The 26273-nt window shown below is 29.6% G+C and overlaps 3 protein-coding genes across 5 annotated transcripts; 2 read left to right on the top strand and 1 right to left on the bottom strand.

Moving 5' to 3' along the window:
- Nucleotides 1–325: 325 nt before the first annotated feature.
- LOC116773599 (hyaluronidase-like) lies at nucleotides 326–9003 on the top strand. The gene is made up of 6 exons (XM_061528702.1): nucleotides 326–553; nucleotides 3729–4087; nucleotides 5585–5724; nucleotides 6449–6624; nucleotides 7113–7302; nucleotides 7380–9003. The coding sequence occupies exons 1-6, from the start codon at nucleotides 474–476 to the stop codon at nucleotides 8409–8411; spliced, it is 1977 nt and encodes a 658-aa protein (XP_061384686.1). The 5' UTR covers nucleotides 326–473; the 3' UTR covers nucleotides 8412–9003.
- Nucleotides 9004–11406: 2403 nt separating this feature from the next.
- Nucleotides 11407–17319, top strand: LOC116773597 (uncharacterized). The gene is made up of 6 exons (XM_032666079.2): nucleotides 11407–12097; nucleotides 12876–13222; nucleotides 13713–13852; nucleotides 14248–14423; nucleotides 14596–14785; nucleotides 14865–17319. The coding sequence occupies exons 1-6, from the start codon at nucleotides 12045–12047 to the stop codon at nucleotides 16875–16877; spliced, it is 2919 nt and encodes a 972-aa protein (XP_032521970.2). The 5' UTR covers nucleotides 11407–12044; the 3' UTR covers nucleotides 16878–17319.
- Nucleotides 17320–18776: 1457 nt separating this feature from the next.
- Nucleotides 18777–25586, bottom strand: LOC116773648 (ankyrin repeat domain-containing protein 12). 3 transcript variants are annotated; one of them, XM_032666144.2, is made up of 7 exons: nucleotides 22562–25583; nucleotides 22239–22450; nucleotides 21630–21834; nucleotides 20381–20499; nucleotides 19835–20013; nucleotides 19600–19709; nucleotides 18777–19114 (listed from the first exon to the last, which is right to left on the bottom strand). In XM_032666144.2, exons 1-7 carry the CDS (start codon nucleotides 25482–25484, stop codon nucleotides 18819–18821), a joined length of 4044 nt encoding a protein of 1347 aa, XP_032522035.2. In that variant the 5' UTR covers nucleotides 25485–25583; the 3' UTR covers nucleotides 18777–18818. The 3 variants fall into 3 exon arrangements, with proteins under 3 accessions (XP_032522035.2, XP_061384670.1, XP_061384671.1); XM_061528686.1 differs by lacking the exon at nucleotides 18777–19114 and having other exon boundaries at nucleotides 19831–20013; nucleotides 22562–25585; XM_061528687.1 differs by lacking the exons at nucleotides 18777–19114; nucleotides 19600–19709; nucleotides 19835–20013; nucleotides 20381–20499 and adding an exon at nucleotides 20825–20963 and having other exon boundaries at nucleotides 22562–25586.
- Between the last annotated feature and the right edge of the window lie 687 nt (nucleotides 25587–26273).

Here is a 26273-nt window from a genome sequence, read left to right as displayed (position 1 = left end):
TCTATTGTTTCGTTGTACGATAATTAATAATCTTTTTTACTATTATTTTTTTTACGAAACAATAGAAAATAAAAGCGTTGTTTCTTAATTGATAATGACAAGAAAAATAATAATAACCAATGTTTATATAACAAAAATTCTAATTAACTCAAAGTACAGATACAAATTTCAATACCACTGTTGGTATAAAACAAAAAAATAATAAATATCCAAATTCCATATGAAAGTAATTAAATTCTATCCACGTTATATTCTGAGTAAAAAAAAAAAACAGCTCTTGGATCACGATTTAACTCTGTATTTTAATGCATGTGGAGTGAGATCACAACGTAGTCGCCAAGCAAAGGGCGGACGCGTTACACGTTAAGTACTCGTTAACATAAATATATGTTTAACAAAATAATATATTAAAAAAATAAGACAGTGAACAAATAAAACGATTATAGAAATGATGAGTGGCAACACAGTCTGATATGAAGGTTGATATTGTGTTAAAAATGTATTATATATTACTTATGTTTGTATGTTGTGCTGTGAAATCTGAAGTTGTAAGGTAAATATTAATATTAATACAATATTATCGTATTTCTATACGAAATTATAAAGCACTTTTTCATTTATATTTGTAGTAAATTTCGGCATATACAACGAAATAGCAGTACATATTTTTGTAACCTTGAAATATATTTACTAAGCTAACTTACCCTCGTTATTTATAAGTAACTAGTCGTGCCTTCCGGATTGTCTTGTTATTTATTGTGTCATTTTAAATTAATCAATTAATATACATTTTTATATCTATCACGACTGATTTAATAGCTCATATTCATACTCATACGTTAAAGCGGTTTTTTTTGTATTAATTAATTACTATTTTATATATATATATTTTTTTCTTATATATTAAGGGATAAAATATTTAAAATTATATTAATTTATAAACCCGTATGAAAAGTAATAGGAATTGATGCAATATTATTAAACTATTTTAATTTTCATGATATATTTGTGTATTGAGTTATGTTACTTAAGTTACAAGCAATGATAGTGACAACGAGACGAGATCTCGGATTACATCTGAACAGATTTAATTGTGTTTTATTCGTTATGAGTTGTTTATTATTAGAATTTTTAACAGAAATAACGAACTCTACATATTGTATGACAAACTATTTCCAAAATACATTAAATAAATATAATCTTAATTTAGGGAGAAAATCTAAGAAAATTTTTTAGAATATTATTTTATTATTTATATAACAACGGTACTTTCGATAGTCAATAATATTTTTTTTGTATAAAAAAAATACGATTCAAAAAATATTTAAGGCTATAATATCTATATACGGATAGCTGTCGTACAAAAATAAACGCGACATTTATTGGCATTTAAATGGCGTCTATATTTGTCGGTCTAAAAATATAAACTATTAAAAAAAATATACTTTAAAAAAATATATATATATATATTAAAACTGCGTTTAAAATATTTCGCAAACACACAAAGTTCATTGACGCTACGATCATGTGCCAACAAAGATTCCGTATATTTATAGTTGTCTTTTATTTCCGCGTGTTTTCATTTCGCTTAATATTTATTTTTTATGGTGACAACAAAACAAAGACACGTATCGTAAGCCGCGATCGCTTCATTTAAGTTTATTAACAATTTTTTTTATTATAAATAATATTTTTTATAAATGTATTAAATTAATTAATAATTGAATGAATAGTAAGCGTAACACGCGAACGATTGCATTCATTAACAAAAATAAATTACATATAAAATTCATTTAAATCAATTTTTTTCTTCATTTAAAATACTTAGGTATACTAACCTACTTATAAACGACTGTTATCATTCCTAGTGACTAATTACGACCAAGATGTCAAACTAAACAACTTTAGTTTATAAGGTGATATCAGCACGATAAAAAAAGGTTTTTATTTACGACCAAACATAGAAAATGCACTAAATTACTTCGTATAAGTCGTTACTGTTACTTAGTATGCGTTTATTTAAAAAAAAAATCACAAATTATGCTTATTTCATACATATATATAAAGCAAGAGATCTATGAAGGGCTATTAGAATAGCAAGCAATACATCTATTGATGTTTCAGTTGAGAAGACAGTGGTTTTAACTTATTTATTATATTCTTAAGTATATAAAAAACATCCGTGAGTCAACATTAATCTGCTCGACATCCAGCACTATCAGTATAACACCGGTAATTCAATTGAAAGTGAAATTACAATAGTCTTTTATCAACCGTTGTAATGATGTACTTAAGTCCAGACACAACTTGTACTTAAAAATATATATAGTCGAGGATACACCACTGAAAGTTACACAACATAACTGGTTTAGTATTCAAGATGATTTTCAATTTATTGCAATGTTTATTGATTAAAAAATATTGTGCTGTTATGAGAATTTGTTTTGTTTTTCTAATAGTACTAAGGTATTCATATTGAAAAATGTCGATGATGCAAATACGTGAACTCTGTACAGATAGAAATCGGACACTCGTAAAACATTGCAAATATATATATATATATATATATTTGTTACGTCATTAATATATACATATATAATATCTCTACACATATTCTTCATTGTACTAAAGCACATTTAACATTGAATCCAAATAGTTAACCAAATTTTTAGCGAATAGTATCTATCTATAAAATCAGCATATTTTTTAATATAATTTTTACTCATAAAAAAAAAATACTCAATCATTATTTAAGATAGGAAAATTTTGGTTTTGATGTCCAATTTTATGACTTAACAAAAAAACACAAACGCTCACATTCATTAAAACATAACTCGCTTATCGTTAGCCTCACTGTTGGATAAGAAGCGTTTTATCAAAGAAATATCTAATAAAAAGAGCATGCTTATTATAAGGGTAAACACGAAACACACGTGAATAATGGCCTGTCATGCACCAAGCCTTATTCAAATGACGTAATGACCGGTTGTTGAACTGTGCTCTTGAAATGTCAAGGTTGTAACAACAATAGTGTTATGGTAATATTTTTATAACGTAGGAAATTTATGGAACTATATCACATACCAATATATATGGCATGTACGAGATGTAGATAATAATCAATATATTAAGACTAAATCTTCAAAAAAAATCCTTTGTAAATGTTAAGTATAGCGAGAGCGTATTTTCTTTTGTTTATCTTTTATAGAGACAACGAATGACCGAAGCCCTTATTGATGTATAACAACTTTATTGCTTTCATTCAAATATTTTGATTATACTTTGTTAACTTTGACTTCATGTTGGGTTTTGTTGTCAGGGTATTTCCAGCTACGCTGATTTTGCAAAAATTTTGTTATTTTGATTTCTGCTTGTGACTTATTTACAAAATAACATCAGACGGTTTATAATTTAAGGTTGATATGAATTTTTTTAACTAAAATGTATAATAAAACTAAAATTTTAACACCTTTATATATATATTTGAATGAAAAAGTTCTTACTTATAGCTTAGTTAGAAATATTTGGTCTCAATTATTCACATATTTCCTTAAACGATTCGAGTTTTCTAAGTAAAATGTGAGTTACCTTCACCGAAAAGATAGTTTCACTATTCAAAACTAAGAATATATATTTTTTTAAATAACTCAGTAAAAATATCTACATGTTTCATCCATTGTCTTTGTAGTGTATAACTGCCTTATTTTCTTAATCATTTTTTGTTTCAGTAACTATTATGTAGTTGAAATGCCGGAGTCGGATACGCCACAGCAGAATGTTAAAGATATCAAAAAAGACTTTAGGGTCTACTGGAACGTTCCGACGATGCAGTGCACTTCCAAAAAAATACTATTCAACAACTTGTACGAAAAATTCGGGATAATACAGAATGATGGAGACAGATTTAATGGAGAAAAAATCACTATTCTATATGAACCAGGAGATTTTCCGGCGATTTTTAAAAATGAATCCAGTGGAAAATACAGATTGAGAAACGGAGGTGTACCTCAGGAGGGCAACTTGGAAGAACATATAGATGCTTTTAGAATTGATTTAAATCAAACCATACCCGATCCGAAATTTGATGGTCAGTATATTTATCACATTTCTACCCACAAAATAACTAATAAAATAATAAACACATTATAACAAAGCCAAAAGTAACAGCAAAAGGCAAAACGCAAAACTCTAACATCATAGTCTTTTTATTCACATAAATCCTTTATCTTATTTTGTTATCAGAGCTTCGTAACAATATATATCAGTTCACGAGAAACCTTGAGGTTCTCAGAAATTAATCAGACGTATTAATATATTCCCATAGTAAAATAAATATTTTCAGACATTTGCTCTATTTACCATTAGTCTCTATTAACATTACATGAAAAAAATTCCATCCAAAAATTACACATTCAGTAATAACTACATAGTTGTTTTTCAAAGTTAAAGTTTGGATTTGAGGGCCTGTAATATAACCTAATTTTATTAAAGTTATTTTTTATTCCAAATGACCCAAAATTAGAGCGCTGATAGACAGAATCCTCTGAATGTATGTAAAACATTTTAAAATACCAATGTAATCTTACATAGCGACCCGGCTCGAATATCCTGTCTGAGATATTTTTTAGCTGTCCTAACAAAATTTTATTATAAAATATACGTTATATAATAATCATTTTATAAACCTAGGTCAGTAATAACCTTCGTATAATAATCGAAGCGTTTCTGCAACAATGTTTTGTTATTGATTATTTTCTGGTATAACTGCTACTGACGAACGCTTTGTCTAAGAATTTTTTTTTTATATTTTATATACTTGATAAAAAAAAACTACATGAACTAACGAAAACAAAGTATTTTTCTCGTCCAAATCAATCAATGATATACAAGTGGATAACTTTAATCTATTAGAAATCTTTAATTTTGTATCCATAGAATGAATTTGTAAACAGAAACTTAACATTCAAACAGCTTACTTTAGTACAGAAATTTTATAAGGAAAATATGAAGAGTATATTCTATGTATGATTAAATCAATCAAATAAAAACCACGCGAGTGTAATTTTCTCGTATAAATGAGAAGTTGAAACACTGTTTTGTCTTATTTATTTTCGATAAGCTTGCTGCTATTTTGTTTTTTATGTGTACGAAAAGATCGTGACGACGTCGCTTTAATTTTATTTCTTTTAATATAAAACAAATATTAAAAATGCAGACACTTCATAATAGTATTTTATTTCAAATAAAGTTAAAAAATATAACTAATCAAGGCAACAAAATAAATTTGAAAATTTTCATATTCTTTATTACCTATATTCTTAAAAATGCTAGTTCCATTGTAATTTTCACTATACAAATACATGCACACATGTGCAAAACTATAATATAAATCGGACTGTGAAAACTAATGAACACATATATCGTTTCAATCCAAGCAGCTAAGAAACAGTTGCACATTTCTAAAACAAATGCCTTGTGAATTTTAAAACTATTTATTTCTCCTTCAGTTAAAAAGAGTCTTTACTTTAATTTAACTCTAAATATAGGCCAGAATAGAGCTATAATATAATAATTTATATTCCAGGAATCGGTATAATTGACTTCGAGTCGTGGAGACCGGTTTTTCGACAAAATTTCGGAGTACTCGTTCCTTACAAGGATGTTTCAATCGAGATTGAAAAGCAATTGCACTGGTGGTGGCCAAAGACATGGATACAGGCACAGGTGAAATTTAACTTCCAAAAATATGCATAGCATTCATAGTTTTTATGAACAACATAAACATTTTTGATTTTTCCTTGTTTCTGTAGCTCATAGGTGATAAATTATAAAATACTTCTCATTTCTTCATTTTCTTACATAGTTTTTATATATTTTTTCATGTAATTTTTTGCCGGTCCTCGAATTTTTTTAAGCGGATAAATTTTAAAAGAAGACATACAATTATTATTTCTTAGTACGAGTTTATTGCGGCGTCATCTAGGAGCCATCAGTCTGTAATTGTATAGTCATTCCATAATTAGGGCAGTCACAATCTGAGGGCTCAATTAAAATGCGTCTTCGTCGTGTAACGTTCATGACTTTGATTTACAATTTTTTTTCTTTTAAATTTGATTTTAATTTAGAAATATTACAAATTTGAGAGGAATAATATTTTTGTTTTTTGTGTAATTCGTACTTGTCACGCCCATACCAGATTTCCACTTTGTATTAGCCGTCAGCATTGGGTGAAATTTAAGGCAAATTTGATTGTTACGTTCTCAAATATGGGACATATTATGTTGTTTAACAATAATTAAGACTTATAAATCGTAAAAAATAGAAGAAAAATATATCTGACATGACACAGGTCCCGCCTACGTAGATTACACCTACATTAATACCATAATTCCCCTTTGAGTTAAAACACAAGTTCTTTAATAAAAGAATTAGTGATTATTTTTTCCAGGCTACCCAAAGATTCGAGGCAGCAGCCAGAAGGTTTATGCAGACGACTCTATCGATAGCAAAGCAAATGCGACCCAAAGCCTTATGGGGCTACTACGGATTTCCACACTGTTTCAACATGGCCAGCAATAATATGAAGGAAACATGCGCGAAGAATGTTCCAGAAGAAAACGATAGGTAATCCTTAATACAAGCGTAAACCACAAAAATTATTCCATAGTCAACATTCTATATAATTTAAGTAGATCATCTAAATAACTTTATTCCTTCACAATAAAAACTACTTTGAAACAAAATCTACAGTAATTACGATATTTAAATGACGTCTGAGTCAAAACTAACAGAATTGAAATATGCTTAGTGGTGATCGTGACTTTGTGATCTTAAAAATTGGAAGATTCATGCCATTATTTGCTGTGAAAAAATTTACAACAATCGACTCCGTAGTTAGAACTTGAAAATAAAACAAATGAATAGGACATTTAAATATATATTCATAATAAAAATTCAGATGTAGTGAATGTGTGTAAAGATATGTACTTCAAAACCTGTCAGTTATTGGCTATATTATGTTATATGTTATATAAAGTGGCTAAATAATTACATTGAATAAAAACGCTTAACGGACATTGGAAGTTAAAAGTATTTTAACTTTATATTTCTAGTATCTATTGGCTCTGGGCAGAAAGCACTGCCATCTTCCCTTCAATATACAGCTCCGTCTCACTCTCCTCTACTCAGCTCTCTTCGCTTATTAATGGGAGAGTGAAAGAGAGCGTCAGAGTGAGATTCAAAAACACTCCAGTGTTGCCATATTTCTGGTTTAGATACCGCGATGCTGGTTTTATGAAACAGGTGTGCTTCCAAAGAAATATTTGAAAAATTATGTTCTTTTAATTAACAAATTAATAAAATTTTCCCTTACATTTCAGGAAGACCTATCAGTAGCTCTCAGCACATTGTACCAGTCGAAAGCATCTGGTTTAATAATATGGGGCAGCTCAAACGATGTGAATACTGTTGACAAATGTAAGAAACTTTACAACTACGTGGAGACCATCCTTGGACCGAAAATAGCGAAATATACAAAACAGAATGTGTTTAAAGATGAAATTAATAATACATTAACAACCGTGGAACTTTCTACTACAGAAAATCCTGAAAATACAACTATTTCTATGAAAATAGGACAAATAGATCCTGAATATGATTGGATTCCACCCAAAAACTACACTGAGGACATATCGCAGCAAGTCGATGAAGAACTAACCAAAAAAGGCTTCAACAGAACTGAAAATAACGAAGTGGACGTTTTAAGTTCAGGGACTGGTATAGATTTTTTATATGATGCTCTGCTAAATGTTGAAAGCAATGGCGAAAACGAAGATATTGAGCAAACGACTAGAAGTGCTGATAGTGATGACAGTTCGCAAAGCACCGCTGTTACTAACAATGGTTTAAAAGACGACATGTTTGATGTATCCGAAGATTACACTCAAGAGACATCAACGATATTAGTAGAAATCACAACTGACGATCAAAAAAATATTCCCTATAACCATTCTACAACAAATGTTATTGAATATACAGAGAATTATACAAACGGAGAAATAACCAATGAATATGAAACAACACAGCTTAACACGGATAAAGAATCTGAAAATTTTCAATCAACAGAGGATAGTTTCTACGATCTTAGTAACTTTTTCAGTTCCAGTGAAGAGACATCCGATTACTTGATCAAAGTTGAAAAAATTAACGTTACCAGCGAAGAAACGTCGAGTGATTATTCTTATAAAGAGAACTCGAGTGACTACAGTGATTATTTCGTAGTTCTAAGATATTATAATGTGAATAAAACTAAATCACAAAAAAGAATGGTCCTTCAACAAATAGACAGAGAAGACATCAGTGAAGTGACCGAAAATTCAGATCAGGTTGTGACATACGTTTACGGCAAATGATTTTATACCAAATATAAATAATATAAATGAGCGCTTTGAACCAATACAATTGCAATTAACTTAAAATACTTAATATTTCATATAATGAATACATACAACAAAACAGCTGGTATATAATGTTGAAGGCTGATTGATTGATCAATAGTGATGAAGTTCGATCTCCGGACGAAAAAAATATATTTATATGACAAATGACAGACCAGTTTTTTGCCGATCGAAGCAAAGAAAGGCTAGGATAAATCCCTTAGAAGAAATCACGCCTTATGCCCAACTCACAAAGCAGTTTTTTATCTAATGTCCACACATATGTATACCAGATAATATTAGTCTATCTGTCACACTACAATAACGAATTAGTCTTGTTAAAGACCACCTTGGTTTTTGTAATAGTATATATTTTTTCATATATTTAATTTATAATTTTATTAATCTATTATTTTTAAGTTTTTCTTATACATAGCTCTGTGATATATTACATAATTAACAATAACCTGCCTATATTTTTAATGTGTAAATAGCTTTAGTACTGTACATATGTAAGTACATTTATTATTTAAGATTGTGTGAATAAATATTTACGAACATGATATAATTTAGTTTGTATTAAGAAAGAGGCTTAGGAATAATTTGTATGCGAAAAGACATTTTCATTTATTTAATTTCACCAAACATATTATATGTCGTACTTTAATCACGATTTACTTAATATGATCAACAAAAAGTTATAATTTTTTTTTTTTTTTTGGTAAAAAATCTCAAAATTGTCCCCGTCATTTTGTATAATTTTCATTAAAAAAACATCCAGATATTTATACAAAATCCGTAAAGCTGTTCTAGAATCTCAGTTTTATTATAAAACAATATCCTAAACGGTTTCACTGTGTTATATAATATTTTTTAATCAAGCATAAATATATTATTATTAAAAAGATAATTAATTAAATTATGGGTTTATTATGAAAATTTGTTTTCGGTTATTCATTGATTAAATATGTATAATTTATTAAATGAGTATTAAATTACTTGAATCTATATATAGAATCCGAATCTTCAAATCCAATCAACTATATATATATATATATATATAGTTGATTTTAATATATATATATATAGTTGATCGGATTTGAAGAAAAATGATCATAGAGGTAGGTCAGTTATTAAATATTTAAGAACTATATTACAGCTAAACCCATATCATATGCTTTTAATGCTTAAAAAAAAGATAATAACGAACAAATTATAAGGATAATTGGACCCGGACTAACTCATTCCAACATAATGACTCAGCTTAAGGTCGAGTACCTTATAATTCAGTAATGACAAATAAATAACATCTATCAGATCTGAGATCTAAGACTTTCGCGAGTATTCATTTAAATGAAACTAATATTCTCGGATTACTACGCGTATTTTATTAGTTTTAAAAAACTACATACTTCTGGAGTCTCGTCGACGTTTCAATGGCTCGTCTGCCCGTGATCACGGCTGCTGCAAAGTGATCGAGATTATCTATTATCTATGAGGTACATACCCGGGGTTCGCGAAAATCGTCTTAGTTTCTGTTTACTGGCGGATCAAAAGTTATGACCTCTGATATTACGGGTTTGTTCGAAGACACATAGAAACATTACGAGACAAAAAAAGTTGTCGATGTTAGGAAGAATTTCGTCTTTAAATTTCGAAATACACAATAAAATTAACGGGCAAAATGCACAGAGCAATGAGCAATCGTTCTGTTTACTCTATTCAGTTGACTTGGTAGAAATACTGGTTGCTTAGTAGAAATACCGGTCTGAAATTGTATACGTAAATGACATTTTATTTTGTTTTGGTTTTAACGTACATGTAAAAAGAATTTTAACAATTATATTTGTTTATGATATTTATTTAATTTTATTCGTTATTTTGCCGGATATATTAACAAATACGTTTCCAGTTTCAAATTTGATTAAGTAGAGGTGCTTGGACGGTGGAGGTGAGCGTAAACGCTCGCGTTAAAACGCGTGTTAGATAGGGCCCTTACACTTACACCTGGATTGCAAGTCCCAGAACGCGCGTTAGATAGGGCCCTTACACCTACAACTGGATTGCAAGTCCCAGGCGCTGTTGAAGCTCCTCTCCTTGTGACATGGTAGACCCGGGAATCGCACGGAGAATCCATGGAATGATGATAATTTTAGTCTCTTTTTTTTTGTTTTCTTTCTCTAATTGCGTTAATACTTGATGTAATTTTAACAATTTTAGTACTTGGGTGTCCTGATTTCATTGATAGCACGACTAACTTAATTCAAATTATTTTTTTACCAGCTATTGGGCAGGTTTACTATAAAATACTATTAAATCTTTTCATACAAAGTCAACAATTCGTCTTTCTTAAAGACCCGAAGTAAGAGTTATGGACCTAACGTTTTCAAGTAAGAAGTTATACTTTCATTTTATTTAAAATAATGTTGATACTGTCCTCAACAATCATAATAATTCAGGGCAAAGGTTAAAATTCATCAATATTTATTTTAAGGTATATAAATCTTTAACAAACAATTGAATATATGCTGTTTTTTTTTTTTTTGGCATAGATTTTTTTGAACGGTAGGCAATTTTGTACCCATTTTATTATATTTTTTAAACCAACAGTAAAGACCTACCATATACCATTATGGGATACTACTTCTGAAATAATCTTCTATTTACTACTTCAGATATAAACACGAATATCGCGAAGCAAAGATAAAGTTAATATATATTTATAACACGACATTGAATTATAGTTGCAATGTTCTGCAATCAATTAAATTTTGAATAATTTTATTTATAAATAATTAAATTATCTTTATGTTTGGTAACTTCCGGATGGCAAATATTTTTCCATCTTCCTGTGTGATAGCGAAACATACATAATGCTGACATTGTTATGATAATGTCATTTTAACGTATAATATCAAGAATGTAATTTTCAAATCTCGATTGAAGTTATTGCTTACTGTATTTTAGAGTAAGTTTATTTTAGACTTAATTTTTTTAACAAATTTGTACTCTTCAACACTAAATTTTTTGAATGTTGGTCACTATCTCTCGAGAACGTCTGAGTATTTTATTCGAGACTAAAGTATTAAAATAAAAGAATAAACCAAAATGGCCACCCTAAAATTTTCCATATACCTCGTATAGTACTAGTTCACAATACTTCTAACGATGTGTCAAGTATGGCCAATGGGCGCTATAAACAGTGTTACTTGATCAAACTTCCTAAAACACACATTTTGCTTTGTTTACATTCTGTGGCGTAATAATCAATGCTTTTAACAAAAGCGTGACAGTTTTGTGGCTTACTGTCCATCTCTTCTTCTTCTTTTTCGTTAGTGGCGCTTCCTTATGGAATTCGCCAATGTCATGTGTCTATCTCGTCACTGCATGACAAAATACTAATATTTCAATCTGCCTGAAATTATAATAACAGCGTAAAGTTTGCGCGCGTCAACTTCAGATAATTAATATTTATAAAAATTAAAAAATATTTATAATCTGTCAAACAGTTAGTTACATTAATGTAGTTGAAATAGATCGCATATGTTGGTCAATTCAAATGTACCTATATAAAATCTATTAACGTTTAATCGCAGTAAATCCGTCAGTATGTCTTGGATCTCGATTCTGGCTTTCTTGATTTGGAAATGTGCAACTTTAAGGTAAATATTAATTGTCATTATATAAACCTAGCAATACAAATAAAAATGGTTGCTAAATAAAGTTAATACGAAAATGGAAAGTTTTTTTTGTCCGTTACTGGATTCTGGACATTTTTTTTTTAGTTTTACAATTATATTGTAAATTCTTATAATATATTGCTATTGAATTTTTAAATATTTTTGACTAGAATTTAGGTAATTATATTTGATGTAAATATGCCTTTATAACTTTTCCGCTTATTTCTGTATCTTGCTGAACATATATTTATAAACGGTGGCCGAATTTTCTTATAAATTAGTAATTATATTATATTATTTAAAACAATCTATTATATTTTAGAGGTGACCCTTCTGCTAGGATCACTATCAAACCACTGACGAATGCTAACAGTTGGAGTAATATTATTTTAATTATTGTGTTTATTTCGAGACTATGAAGTTGTGATAAATTAATGACCTCCTGCTACAATCGCAATATGTAGCCTGGATTTTGATTCTTCAAAGTTATTGATATATATATAGTGTTTGAGAATCCTGACACTAAATTCAAGGAAAATTTTTGTAGGCAATTGAATTTTTTTTTTTTTGAGTCATTCACTGACCCAAGCGGTTTAAGCGAAATATTTAATTTTCTTTTTTTTATGTTGTCAATTTTACTCCACTATAGAAAACTAAGCTACACTTGTTAATAATCAAAAGACATTTTCACAAAGAATTCTTATGATATCACTATATCGTTAAGAAATTGAGTTAAAAAAATATAATTTTATTATTTCAGCGACAGTTACTTCATCATTGAAGCTCCAGAATTGAATGTAAAGGAATTTAAAAAAGAGTTCCGGGTGTACTGGAACGTGCCGACATTTCAGTGTGCTTCAAAGAAAATACCCTTTGATAAATTGTATGAAAAATTCGGTATCATTCAAAATAACGGAGACAGATTCAACGGTGAAAAAATCACTATTCTGTACGAACTGGGTGACTTTCCGTCCATTTTTAAAAATAATACCAGCGGAGAATATGAATTTATAAACAACGGTGTACCTCAGGAGGGGAATCTGCAAGAACATTTGGTTGCTTTCAAAGAACAATTACTCGAGAAGATACCAGACCCTTTCTTTGATGGTACGATTATTTTAAATAGATAAAATCTATGTGGCGAAATATAAAAGATAAATAGATTGTATTGTTTCCTGTCTTAGAGATGTTGGATTTTAAGTTCAATATAAATAAACAAATTGACACTAAAATCAATATTTTTATTAATATTTCACTCTTCTTTAATCAAATCCTATATTAAATTACAAAGTTTACTACTAACGGAGAAGAACCATTAGATGAAAAACGCAAAATCATAAAGTATTTTTAGCAGACAATAATTTTTCCTTCATCCATCTAATCAAGATGCAAAATTTGTTCCACACTTTTATGTCATTTACGTCTTTAGTATTTTGGAGAAAGTGGGAGTATTTAATCCTGATGAAATATTTTATAAACTGAAATGTAAGAAATGATTTTATCTTCCTTCCCCTGCATCTGAAGTCACGAAGAAATCCTTTTAATTGACCAATTTCTACAAAATAACTTAATAATTACCACAATTTTTCTATTCAAGGCGTTGGAGTAATTGATTTTGAGATGTGGAGACCAGTTTTCGATCAAAACTTCGGCAATCTCGATGTCTATAGAAAAAGATCCATTGAAATTGAGAAGGAAAGGCATTCGTGGTGGCTAAATATGTGGATAAAAAAAGAGGTATGCTATTGGTAAGAGAACTTTAATGAAATAGATTCATGAGGAAAACATTTTATAGAGCCTTTCCGAGAATACAATCAATTCATACAAAATAGGAAAAAACTGCTTTAAAATAAAATAATGTCCCGACTATGCAGGACTCCGACAGATTTAAAATACAAAGGCTATTAAGATTTTAAAAAATATCATAAATTTAATTGCAGTATAAGTATATATATAAAATTTAAAAATGTTTAATTTGAAACCAAAACCCTACTTAGAATACATCAAGAAGACATATTATACAAGGGAACTGCATGTCCCTTTCCATGTTATATGCTGTTCTAATAGAAATAATGAAGCTTATTTCACACAAACTATTACTATAAAACATTACTAAGCATTTTATATTTCAGGCGGCAATTCGTTTCGAAACCGCTGCAAGGAAGTTCATGGAATCTACTCTGGTTCTTGCAAAACAAATGCGACCTAACGCCTTGTGGGGCTATTATGGATACCCACACTGTTTCAATATGAGAGATATGGATATGAAAGAAGACTGTGTTAAAAGTATCCCAGGTGCAAATGACAAGTAAATAAATGACACTGAAGTACTAATATAAGTGCAAATAAATCTTTAACGATTTTTGATAGAATAATCTAAATTATAAAACAAATAAATGCTTTTACTGCCAATACTAACTGAAATTTATATTATATACTATAAATACAGCGGAAATAATGTAATATTTTTTTTATTTTAGTATTTATTGGCTTTGGGCTGAGAGCACTGCTCTATTTCCTTCTATATACAGCTCAAAAAAACTTACCAATTCACAACTTCCCTTTCATATTAAAGGGAGAATAAAAGAGAGTGCACGCGTTAGGCTCGAAGACACGCCAATTTTGCCGTACTTCTGGTTTAGATATAGAGACGCTGAGTTTTTTAGTCAGGTTGATTTCTTATATTAAACTATACGTCCAATTGTGATCACGAATTAAAATATATAATTTTTCTCTATCAAAATTTCAGGAAGACCTTTCAATAGCTCTCAACACACTGTACCAGTCGAAAGCATCTGGTTTAATAATATGGGGCAGCTCAAATGATGTGAATACTGTTGACAAATGTAAGAAACTTTATAACTACGTGGAGACGATACTCGGACCTAATGTAGCAAAATATACGCAACGATCTAAAAAAAGTAGCAACGCAGTCAATAATGAAAATAAAAATCTTTTCAAGTTTATGTCGCAAGGAAATAGAAAAATTTTAGAAAGTGAAGATATTCTTTTAAAGGAAAGTTCGACAAATTACGACTTTACCTTTACCGATGAAACAACACAAAGCGCTTATTATGAAGAAATAGATTTTACAGAATATTTAAAAGTCAACTATGATTTTACCTTTGAGCAAAGTCTGACAACTTTACATGATAAAGAAGATTTTACACCAGAAACATCTACAGAAATTACTACAAATATGGTATCCCAAAATTTTATTACAACGGAAGAAGATTCATATAGTGATGACAATGTTCCTAATGCAGATGAAATTACCGATGATTACCTTATAATTATTGATAATTCAACAACCAATGACACTTTTAAACAGGATACAACTAATGCAAATATCGATGATGACTATTTGATAATTGTTAGAGACAATTATGAAGACAGATTAACGAAATATAATAATTCACTAGAACAGCCACTAACAACAAAATCAACAAGTAATATGATTGTAAAAAGTTCACTAGAAAATATAACCGACGCTTACCAAGATACAGAATACGATTATTACGATGAAAATACAATTGAAATGCCGGCAACGAAAGATAAGCTATCTGATCAAGATGAAAGCTCCGATTATATAATAGTAATTGATAATAATTACACCGAAAAAGATACTTTTGAAGCCATCGAGTCTAAAAGGGTAACGGATACAGAAAATGATTACTTTATAATTGTCAATGACTTCAATAACTTACGCACATCAAACAAAAGTAATAAAGATTATGTTGCAATTGATAACACAAAAAGTAATTCAACAATCCAGTTTATACCATATACAGACGAACGTAGTACTACTGAAGAAAGTTTAGACGATTTTGAAGATGATGACGAATTTATACCAAATAAATCATATCGTAACGAAGTGTTTAATTCTGGTCAAGATGAATCCAACTACTTGATAGTTTTTGATTATAATTTCACAGATGTAAACACTTTAACACCCTCTTATTACACGGATAGTACAGACATTAAAGATGATTATCTAATTATACCTAAACATGGAAATAAAAAGCATAATTTTACTATAAACAGCGATAACAGTAACGCTAATTATGTGCCGAATAAAATGAAGATTTCAACAACACAGTTCCTTGAATCCAATGATGTTACTCTATCAACTGAAAACGAAAACTTTAGCAGTGAGATATTTTCTCCTAGAATAGAACTTAATACTCCAGAAATAACCACCCCAAGCGATTTTTTGGATGAATCAACGCTTACGGAAGCTACGTCTGAAGGTTTAATTACATTAGAAATAATGGATAATTTAACTGCAAATGTTTTATCGAATGAAATACTTGTTACAGACCGAAGCGTAGACAGTATACGCAATTTACATTTTATAAAAACTACAAATGATGCTGATGAATTCTCTGCATCACACATTAGTATGGAAGCAATGGAAAACGAACAATATATAGATAAAGCTTCCAACAAGAATGACGCTGTAGAAGAAACGAAATCAACATATATCAATGAATATAAAGAATTTAAAAATTCACAATCAACTGGAAGTGGTTATAGCAGCAAGCTGATCACGTCCAGTGAAAAATATTCTATACCAACTGAAGGAACATTCTCACAAAATGATTTTACAGATCTTGACCTCGGCACTGACTTAACAAGATATTCTGAAATTAATGAAGAAATCACTCAACGGAAGGAAGAGATCAACACAGAGACGTACAATATTCACACCAAAGAAACTGAAAACGTCGATCATATTATATCATATATTTATAAAAAATAATATAGTTTGTAAGAAATAAATTATGACAATAATATATAAAGACTAAATATTCATTAACGTCAAAAATACACTCTCAAAACAACAATAATTTGCTAAAATAACCTTCCGATTTAATAAAACTATTTGTACTATAATTTAAAGGCAATAAAATAGAAAAAAATCATTATTGAAATTAAAATCGTTTTTGGGTGACACAAAATATTCTTTGAAATTTACATCACATTACATACGGAGCATTTAAAGTTTTTCGTTCATATAGAACGTTGATATTGTCGTGTACAAAACACTTCGTTAGTAGTTTGTCAATACAAACATGTGGTAATAAATGATCATATTGAATTAAAATCATTGTATCAATTATATATATTAGTTAAAAGCTCAAGAATTTTAGAATAAAATAAAAAATAGGATACTTAAGTATATTATACAATATATAAAACAACATTAAAGTGGTATTTTTATATTCATATGAATATTTAAATTTTAGAAAAATAATGCATAGAATAATATTATTAGGTTACTTAAAACAACTGTATGTCTGTGTTTGTGGAGCATCTATAAAAGCTCAATCCTGTTTCAAGTGACACCAGTTAATGTATTTCTCTAATATAAAACATTACATAAATAGCTGTGTTTGTTCGTTAAAATCCGTTAAAATGTATACAGATAATTGAATAATCAATACATCTGTTCAGTTGCTAGAATGAAAAATATAAAAATATGTTACACAAAAACAAAATTTTTAATCTGTGGCCTTCCTAATGTGTCAATAAAAAGTTATTATATAATAATTTTGTTTTTATAAATAAATTAATTAATATTATTAAACATTTATACGAGGTGAGTTGCTGGAAAAAATAAAAAACCTATTTGATCCGATATCATATCAAACGCTCTACAACAAAGATCACAGACATTCTTCCTGCTGAATGAAGTTATAGAAAATAATCGCTTATTTTGTTTAGTTAATTAATAATGAAAATTATAGAAGATGAAAAAAAAGTACACTCGAAACATCCATTAAATAAGTCAAAGTTATATACAAATTTTCATTGTCAATTTTATCGATTTCAGTACAATTCAATTTTACATACATAAAAAGGCTCTCACTTTGTTGTGGTGCGATAAAAAAAAATCATTTCAGACTACTAATAATATTGAGATGACGTTTGTTCATTTGTTATTCCCTCACTCATCTGATATTTGTGACTTGTAAGTAATGTTGATAAAGTTTTTCTTAAAGAAACACCAAGTAATCCTTAAAAATCAATTTCTACCCCTTCCTGTTTCCATTCAAATATTACGAAATTTCACTTCTTCCGCGCGAAGAGGCTCTGCGCACAATGAACAAAAAATGCTACGTTGTAGTCATGCAATCCTTAACACCGCAATCTATAACCCAGCCTCCACGATCTAGCCGTCTCATTCTAAGCAACATATGTGAGGGTGATCATCTTCACGATATGGCAACCTTAGTTTCCTTCTAAAAGATTATCTTCAGAGCCATTTCTTCGATTCGACTATACATGCTTACTAATTATTCTCTTTGATCCCATATTTACATGAGTCATAATTTAGTTAAACTAAAACAGACAGTCGTATAAAGAAAATAAAATTAACGTAGTAATCCCCGCTTACACTTCATACATCAAATAAAAGTTTTGAGGAAACTAAAAAGCAGTTTTGGTAGCTATAAACAATAATTGATTTTTAATTAAAACCGTTAAAATTGAACGCTTAAGAAAGTTCTTAATCAGAATAGAATATTTCCTCTCTATACATTTTATTTTTATATTTTTTCCTACATGTAAGTAAGTACTAACAGCTAAATTATATCACTTTTTTTATCATAGCACTGTTTCATAATGAAAATTATATATGTAAAAAAAAAATAACAAATAAAATTCTATAATTTATTTCAAAACAACACAGCATGCATAACTAGGCTCCACACAGTATGCTATAGAAATGATTTTTAAAAATCAAGGGCGCCTCGTGGTCCGTGATGAAGTTTCTATCTGGTCTAATACTTGCGAAGGGATTGGATATTGGATTGGATATCACGTCGTAGGAAGTCGAAATCTCTTTTATACGTCCCAAATCTTGTTTGAGTTCCTCTAGAGTGCTCGATGTGATAATAAATGGAATCTTTTGTTTCAGAATATATTTTATAGTAGACGGCCAAACGTCCTTAATATAGGTGGAAGAACGTTGAATCTTTGGGTTGAAGGCACACACTGGAAAGAAATGTAGCTACTATAAATAGAAATTGCACAAAAAAAATCTTAAAAGGTGAGTAAAGGTAAATTGATCAGGCTTTTTTATTCCACTTGGATGGCACGCCTACGTCTATGGGAGACTGTAGTACGTTAGTTAGTTAGCAGAGCGTCGCATGGGACATTTGTGGGATTTTAGTTGGCATTGCGTCTTTTTCAGGACGGAAATCCAGCATAACTCTCCTTATTTTCCTTCACCAAATAAGAAAGTATGCATAAATTATTTCGACACGCAATAAAAAAAAGGGAGTGCAACTAGCGTTAGGCTTACACTTTTGCTAGCTTCAAACAATTCCAATAAATATTAATAGACAAATTCTCTTTTACTTTTTGTTCTCGTTTAAAAGTACTTCAAACATAATTTAAATGATAAAAAAATAAGGGCATATATTGTCCAATTACTTTAAATTTATTTAAAGGTAAATTGAAGGTCAAATCAACGTTACCAATGTCAGGAAAAACGAAATCACTGCTCGAGTAATACTCGTCATAACTTTTCTTATCTTCGAAATCAAACAGCAGACGACGATTGTTCATTTGACAGTCTTCGCATAATCTGCAAAAAAAGAAAATTCTATCATATTAGAACTCAATGTTGGAAAACTTTAAAAATGTAATTGATAATAAAGAAAGAAATTTTGCTTAAGGTGTAAAATAAAATCTATTAAGCGTCATACAAACTTGACTTTTCCGAGCAATTCTAAGGGTAGCTTAGAATGGTTAAGATCCGGGTCAATAAGAACGACTCGCAGCTCCTTGGCTTCGGACAGGAGGTGGAGGAAAAATGTCTCCCACTTGTTCAAAGAATCCGCCTCAGATTGGAGATCGTTACCAAGGGAGTGGATAGTAAAACTAGATTTCTGGAATATGAATCATACCATATTAAATAAAATATATATTTTTTTATTTTATATCATACTAGTGTAACCCCGCGAATCCGAGCGCGTTAAGGATTAAAAATGTATACCTTTTACGCCTCAGAGGCCATAAATAAGCACACTTTATAATTTATTAATTTTCTTATCTGTTTCAGTCGCATGTAACGAAAAGTATCCTGTGACAGTCTTCTGGTTCTAAGCTACCTCCGCTCAAATTTTCAGCCAAATCTGTACAGCCGTTCTTGAGTTATAAATAGTGTAACCAACTACTATCTTTTATATATGGAATGTCTTTGTTTTACTTGACATATAATTGTCTTATTTATAATCTGAATAACATATAATTTACCTTTTTCAATCCGTTTGTCAAAGACAAATGTCGTTTAATGAACAGCTGATAGCAAAACATCGTGGTTAGCGGCGCAGTCGCAATTTGTGTTAGGGTTGCGTACTGTATGTCACTGATATCTGATTAAAGCATAATTTAATTAGCATATAGTACCAACCGTAATATTAACGATACACAGAATTTTCTGACCGTAAAATATAGTCGATTTAAACGGGCTGATTGGTGATTATTAAAAAAAATAATGTCATCTTTCTATGCATATTATACACTTAATATATATACATATATATTGTATGAATTATTTAGCTAGATTAAAAAATAATCCTTCAAGCTGTACCATTGCTCCAACAGATAAAAAATTCCAGACGAAATAAAAGTAACTCACTGTTTTAAAATTATAAAATCACTCATATAATATTAACGATTTACTCGAATAAAACTATATTAATCATTATTATTGTTTACTATAAATAAAATAGTTATAAATACATAATCTATATAAGATGAAGTGATCCGTTCTTGGCAGAGCTTCAAGTATGGAGACAATCATATTTGACTAATCACACCTTAGAATACGAACATTCTGGTACAAAATAATGATTAATAAGACTTATATTTATTTAACTGTGTCAATATAATTTATAGTAGAGATATCAAATTTTAAGAATTCTTTTAATAACACAAAAAAAATTATAACTGATAAAGGTCTTGAGTCTTCAATTGATGTGTTAAACTTTCACGTATATCCTCATAAGAGTATACATATAACATTATATAGGCCAAAGACAAGCAAACAAAACAAGCTATACTTAGGCTAATCTACATGTAAAAAAAGGATCGCAAATCTCACTGTTCTTTATAAAAAGCCTTTGTTTAAAGCTTTACTTGTACATACAAGTTATGACATATCACTATAGATGTGTTCAGTGACAATAATGATTTTCATGTAGAACAAACTATATTACTGTACTATTTTTCAATGTAATTTTCACAATATATTATATTTTTCTAGAACAAAGTTGACAAACCAGCAGACGGCCTACTTAATGGAAGGTAGAAACCATCGCCCATGAACATCCGCAACTGTATGATGATGTAATTTATTTTATACTTATATAATTTTTTAATTTAATTTGCGTAAAATTATGCAACGTATAGCTTTTTTTTCGATATCATTTCATATGCTTGATAGTGTTTTAATGAACATCATGTCTGATTCTTACAAAAGATATGATCTCTTAGTCCTTACCTAATTTCTCGTCATACATGGAACCAATAACTTCGTTCATGTTATCAGGAATTTGCCAATTTTCGAACACTTTCTTTGGCAACTTTGGCATCAATTTACCAAAGGTCTGATGGTGCAAAACCAATTTTTGATACAGAGCATACGATTTGCACCAACGTTGATGAGATGAAGGCAAATGTTCCGGATGGTCAGAACAGTATGAAACCTAAAAAAAAATTTTAATTATCTACTTATACAGGTCCAACTGCTATAATTTTGTTTAATTTTTATCTCCTTACTTTACAACAAGAGATAGACGACAAACAGTTTTATTGGATCCTGGTTAAGTTAAAATAGCTATGATAAAATTGATACAATAAATAAAATGATTATTTTTCTCTCAAAAAAGGAACTTTATCCTACAACCAAATATATATTTGGTATATATATATATATATATATTTATATATATTTATTAATTACGAGGTGAATTATGGGTTTTAACAAAATTGATTTCTGGCAAATTATCATAGGATGGATGTGAAATACAAAATAATACTTATTTTATCTGGCAAATAGAAACAATACTTCAGTAAAGAGCAGGTCTAAACTTGTATGTATAAATGTTACCTGTCCACAATTCACACAATCAGTAAGCTTCTCTTGCCGCCATTCCCTACAGCAAACGTCTGCGCAGATTCTAGGATAAAGAAGTGCCTCCTGTTCCCAGGCCAGTAAGTTTCTTTTTAATATCTTTTCGCAAGATAAAATTATTTGCATTCTTAAAATTCGGTATTCCTGGCCGGTTATGTTTTTCAAGTCCGCGTAAATATGTTTTTGATCTGAAACCAAAAATATTTCAGTACTTTTTTGTTAGCAAAAATATTAATTCGATTTATCGGATACGATGTGGCAAGTTTACTAAAATATTGTTTGTATGAAAATATAACTACCTTTTAAATGGGCAATAGTAGACACGGCGAAACAAAGTGGTTGATGTTGTGGCCAGTTTTCATCTTTATGCTTCGAACTGCAATAAAAAACCAAGGAACAGAATGGACAAGGAATTCGTTGTTTTAATTCCTTTTGGCAAACGTTACACACGCTTTGAAGGAATACTTTCCTAAAATTATATTTGTAAACCAAGTCTTCATTTGTATGAAGGAAAGGTTTATTTTGATTATTTTTATCTAAAAGTTCTCCTGTTTTGTCTCTCCTTGTTTCCGCTCGTTCCTTTGATTCTTTTTTAATGTCAACAGAATCCTTTACTTTTACTTTGGCTTGTATACAGTCAGGTTTTTTTAATTTTTCCTTTTTATAATCACATTTATTCGATTGTACAGGAATGTTGGTGGGGCCTAATAAGTTTTTTGGCTGTGAAACTGGTCTTTCTTTTTGCTTCTTTTTTTCTTTTTGCTTTTCTTTTTCTTCAACTTCTGTGTACTCTGTGGGTGCTATTATATTTATTTCTGGATTATTTTGATATATGGAAGTACCTGGAATTGTACTTGTATCGTTCGCGATAAGATCAAAAGTTTGATTGACGTCATCCGCGCTTGAAGTCAAAGCGTCTTCAAATTTTTCGATAGGTTCATAATTTAAATCTAAAGTTAAAGACCTCTTTTTGTCTTGAAAGTCACTACCATCATTTTCTTCTGCTGTTCTCTTCTTCGCTTTGTCTTTTCTTTCTGTATCATCAGATTTTTGATTTGACTTCTCTTCTTTTTTTGATTTCTGCTCTTTGGTATCTGAACTCTTTGCAACAGCACCTGTTCCACTTGTTGATGTATTTGGAGTACTAGTTTGAGTACTGGAATTACTTTGTATAGCCTTTTTCTTTGATTTGCCTTTACCTTTTTCTTTACGTGCTGGGCACACTGGCGCAACAATTTGTATGTTAAATTTAGAATTTTGAGATGCATCTTTAGATTCACTGACCTCTGATGCTACATTTTTTTCTTCAAGAGGACATGATTTAGACATGTTATGTGGCTCATCTACATTCTCTACGCATTCAATTTTAAGGGCTGATAAATTATTATCAACAATTGCAGTTTTTATTTCGCCAACTGCGACTTCCACTTCAGTCGATTCCTGGCACTGACTTTGGAATATTTCCTCAAATTCTTTTTCAATTTCATTTTCTGTTTTTTCAGTATTTGTAAGTTCTGCTAAAGATCTTTCTATGGAACGCCTGAGCTCCTCCATATCACGATTAACTTCAATCATTTTGGATTTGATATCTGTTTTTTCAGTAGGTGAGACTTTATTGGGAGTTTTTAAATCTATTTCAGTGATATTAATATTTTCCTTAACAATTTGAACTTCTGGTGATTCCCCAGAACCCTGAATTACAGGTGTTGGATTACAGATAGGAATATCTAGCTTTACTTCTTCAGGTGTATTTATTTCTTGAATAATTGTGTTGTTATTATTGTCAACCACTAATTGACTCAAAGACCGAGGATAATCTATAAAATCAGGTACGATTTCTATATCGTTACGTTTAGATTTTATTACATCAGGGTCATTCTGAATTTCTAAATTTTGTTGAATATCTTTAATGTTTTCGGGTTTATTTATCGACGATTCTTGAATATTTTTATTCTTTTTCTTCTTATTTTTAGCGGATTTGCCAGTAACCGTTTCAAAATCACTAAAATCTGATTTTAATTCTTCTGACGTAAATTGTTCACAAGTTTGTGTTAAATCTGAAATTTCGTTTCCGTCTTTAAAATTTGATCCAGATGAATTCTTAAATGAAATATCTTGGTCTTTAAGTTCTTTGTCAATTTTTATATTATCATCAATATTAGCTTCGATTATATCTTTATCTTTTGTCTGTAAAGTTGTATCTTTTCTTTTATAATCAAGAATTACACATTCAGTTGATGGATCCGAAACGCTCTCATTCTTTAATTCCTGTAAATTTCTCTTTACCTTCCGTTTACTTTCAACAGGTTTGATTATTTTAGCTTTTGGTTTTGGACTAACTTCTATAAAACTGGTGTTGTCGTTTAAATTCTTATCTTCGTGTTCATCTTTTGTTGGATGGGATTCTTTGTTTTCAATTTCAGCCTCGGGATGTTCTATAGGTGGATGCTTTTTTCCTTTTTTATTTTTCTTTTTAGGTTTTAAAACCTCAGAATTTATAACATCTTTTGATGATTGTTCTGAATTGTTTTCAACTATAATGTTAGAAGATATATTTGAAACAGCTTCTGTATTTTTTTCTGATTCCGTTACCTCATTTATTTTCTCTGAGTCTGAGATTTCATCATGATCAGAAGATTGGATAAGTTTTTGAAAAGCTAGGGTACAGCTTGCCTGGCTATTCTGGTCAGATTTTTCAGAATCGTGTCTATTTTTCTTTTTTTTCTTCTTTTTTTGGGAAGAAATCTCTTTAGTAGTGGTTACATTTGTACTTTCATTCGAATCCACCTCTATAATAGGAACACTGAGTACTTCTTTTATACAAGATTCTTCAACCGGTGCACATAAATTTATTCCATCTGTCTTGAACTGTGCACTAGGATGTTTAGTCTTGCTTTTCTTCTTATGTACAATTTGAGCTTCCTTTATTAATTCCTCAGAATCTTCTATATTTTGTATACTTAATTCTTGATGTTTAGGAGCGCTTTCTTTTTCTGTTATTTTATTATCTTCTACTAATATATTTTGCTTTTTTTTACCTTTTGTTCTTTTTGGCTTTTTGGGAACATCTTCTGTCGTATTATTATCTGAAACACCTATGTTGTCTTCCGCTGGGTTACTAGTCTTAAGATTCGTATCCTGATTTTCATTTAAAATGATATTATTTTCTTCAACCTGAATTGGTTTAGATTTATTTTTACTCTTACTTTTCTTTGTATTCATCTTCAAAATAATATTAAATCACTGTGAACTTTCACTTTTGATATATTAATCGAGCGACGTCTGAACATTACAAATATCAACACACATCTGTTAGAATTGTGTGTCAACTGGTATTCTTATCCAAGAAAATCCACGTGTCAAATAATAAATGTCAATAGTTTATTCGTCTATTCAAAAAGAACTTAAAGCTTAGATCTTAGAGTTCAATTTAGGACGACAGATTCGAATTATCAACATGCCACTGTAATGAGGAAGCAGGTCTTGCCAAAAGTGCATTCGCACAGCTACAAGCGTATTAATAGAGTTTAACTAGGAAATGATTAAAACTTTCTATTTATCTAATATCTGCAGAAATGCTTTTCCCATTTCATAATACTTAATTTTTAATCCTATTGAAGCCTTCTAACAAAATTATTCGTATACTCAATTTTTGAATGTTTTAATTAATACTTTGTTCTTTGACACTTAATATTACGTAGCTTTTGTGTAAATCCATTTTAGTAATAAAAATATTTTTTTGCAATAGTTGAATAAGTAATCTTTTCTTTTTTCCAGCTCTGTCAAAGCTTTATGTGGCGTATCAAAACTTATCAGTGCCACATTACAATAGAATGACACCTATCATTCTAACAATAGAATTAAAAGAAAAATTTATGACAATAAAGCATTATCTAACACAATCTGTCATGTAAATAAAATTGCTATGACCCATATAAATCTTTTATAAAACCGAATGCACAACCCTTAAGGTATTGATAAAAAGCTATAGTTACTTGCAATTTTGAACTC

This window comes from Danaus plexippus (assembly GCF_018135715.1).
Source record: "Danaus plexippus chromosome 22 unlocalized genomic scaffold, MEX_DaPlex mxdp_27, whole genome shotgun sequence".
NCBI classification, from domain to species: Eukaryota; Metazoa; Arthropoda; class Insecta; order Lepidoptera; family Nymphalidae; genus Danaus; species Danaus plexippus.
The sequence above is the reverse complement of the archived record's forward strand: the minus strand, read 5'-3'. Positions and strand labels throughout refer to the sequence as shown.

Coding starts and splice junctions, on each gene's coding strand:
- LOC116773599 (XM_061528702.1), top strand. CDS start 474: ATGAAGGTTGATATTGTGTTAAAAATGTATTATATATTACTTATGTTT. Junction 5,725..6,448: donor AGACATGGATACAGGCACAG/GTGAAATTTAAC, acceptor TATTTTTTCCAG/GCTACCCAAAGATTCGAGGC. Junction 6,625..7,112: donor GTTCCAGAAGAAAACGATAG/GTAATCCTTAAT, acceptor TTATATTTCTAG/TATCTATTGGCTCTGGGCAG.
- LOC116773597 (XM_032666079.2), top strand. CDS start 12,045: ATGTCTTGGATCTCGATTCTGGCTTTCTTGATTTGGAAATGTGCAACT. Junction 12,098..12,875: donor TGGAAATGTGCAACTTTAAG/GTAAATATTAAT, acceptor TTATTATTTCAG/CGACAGTTACTTCATCATTG. Junction 14,424..14,595: donor ATCCCAGGTGCAAATGACAA/GTAAATAAATGA, acceptor TTTTTATTTTAG/TATTTATTGGCTTTGGGCTG.
- LOC116773648 (XM_032666144.2), bottom strand. CDS start 25,484: ATGAATACAAAGAAAAGTAAGAGTAAAAATAAATCTAAACCAATTCAG. Junction 22,451..22,561: donor TACTATTGCCCATTTAAAAG/GTAGTTATATTT, acceptor TTTTGGTTTCAG/ATCAAAAACATATTTACGCG. Junction 19,115..19,599: donor TTTCGTTTTTCCTGACATTG/GTAACGTTGATT, acceptor ATTTCTTTCCAG/TGTGTGCCTTCAACCCAAAG.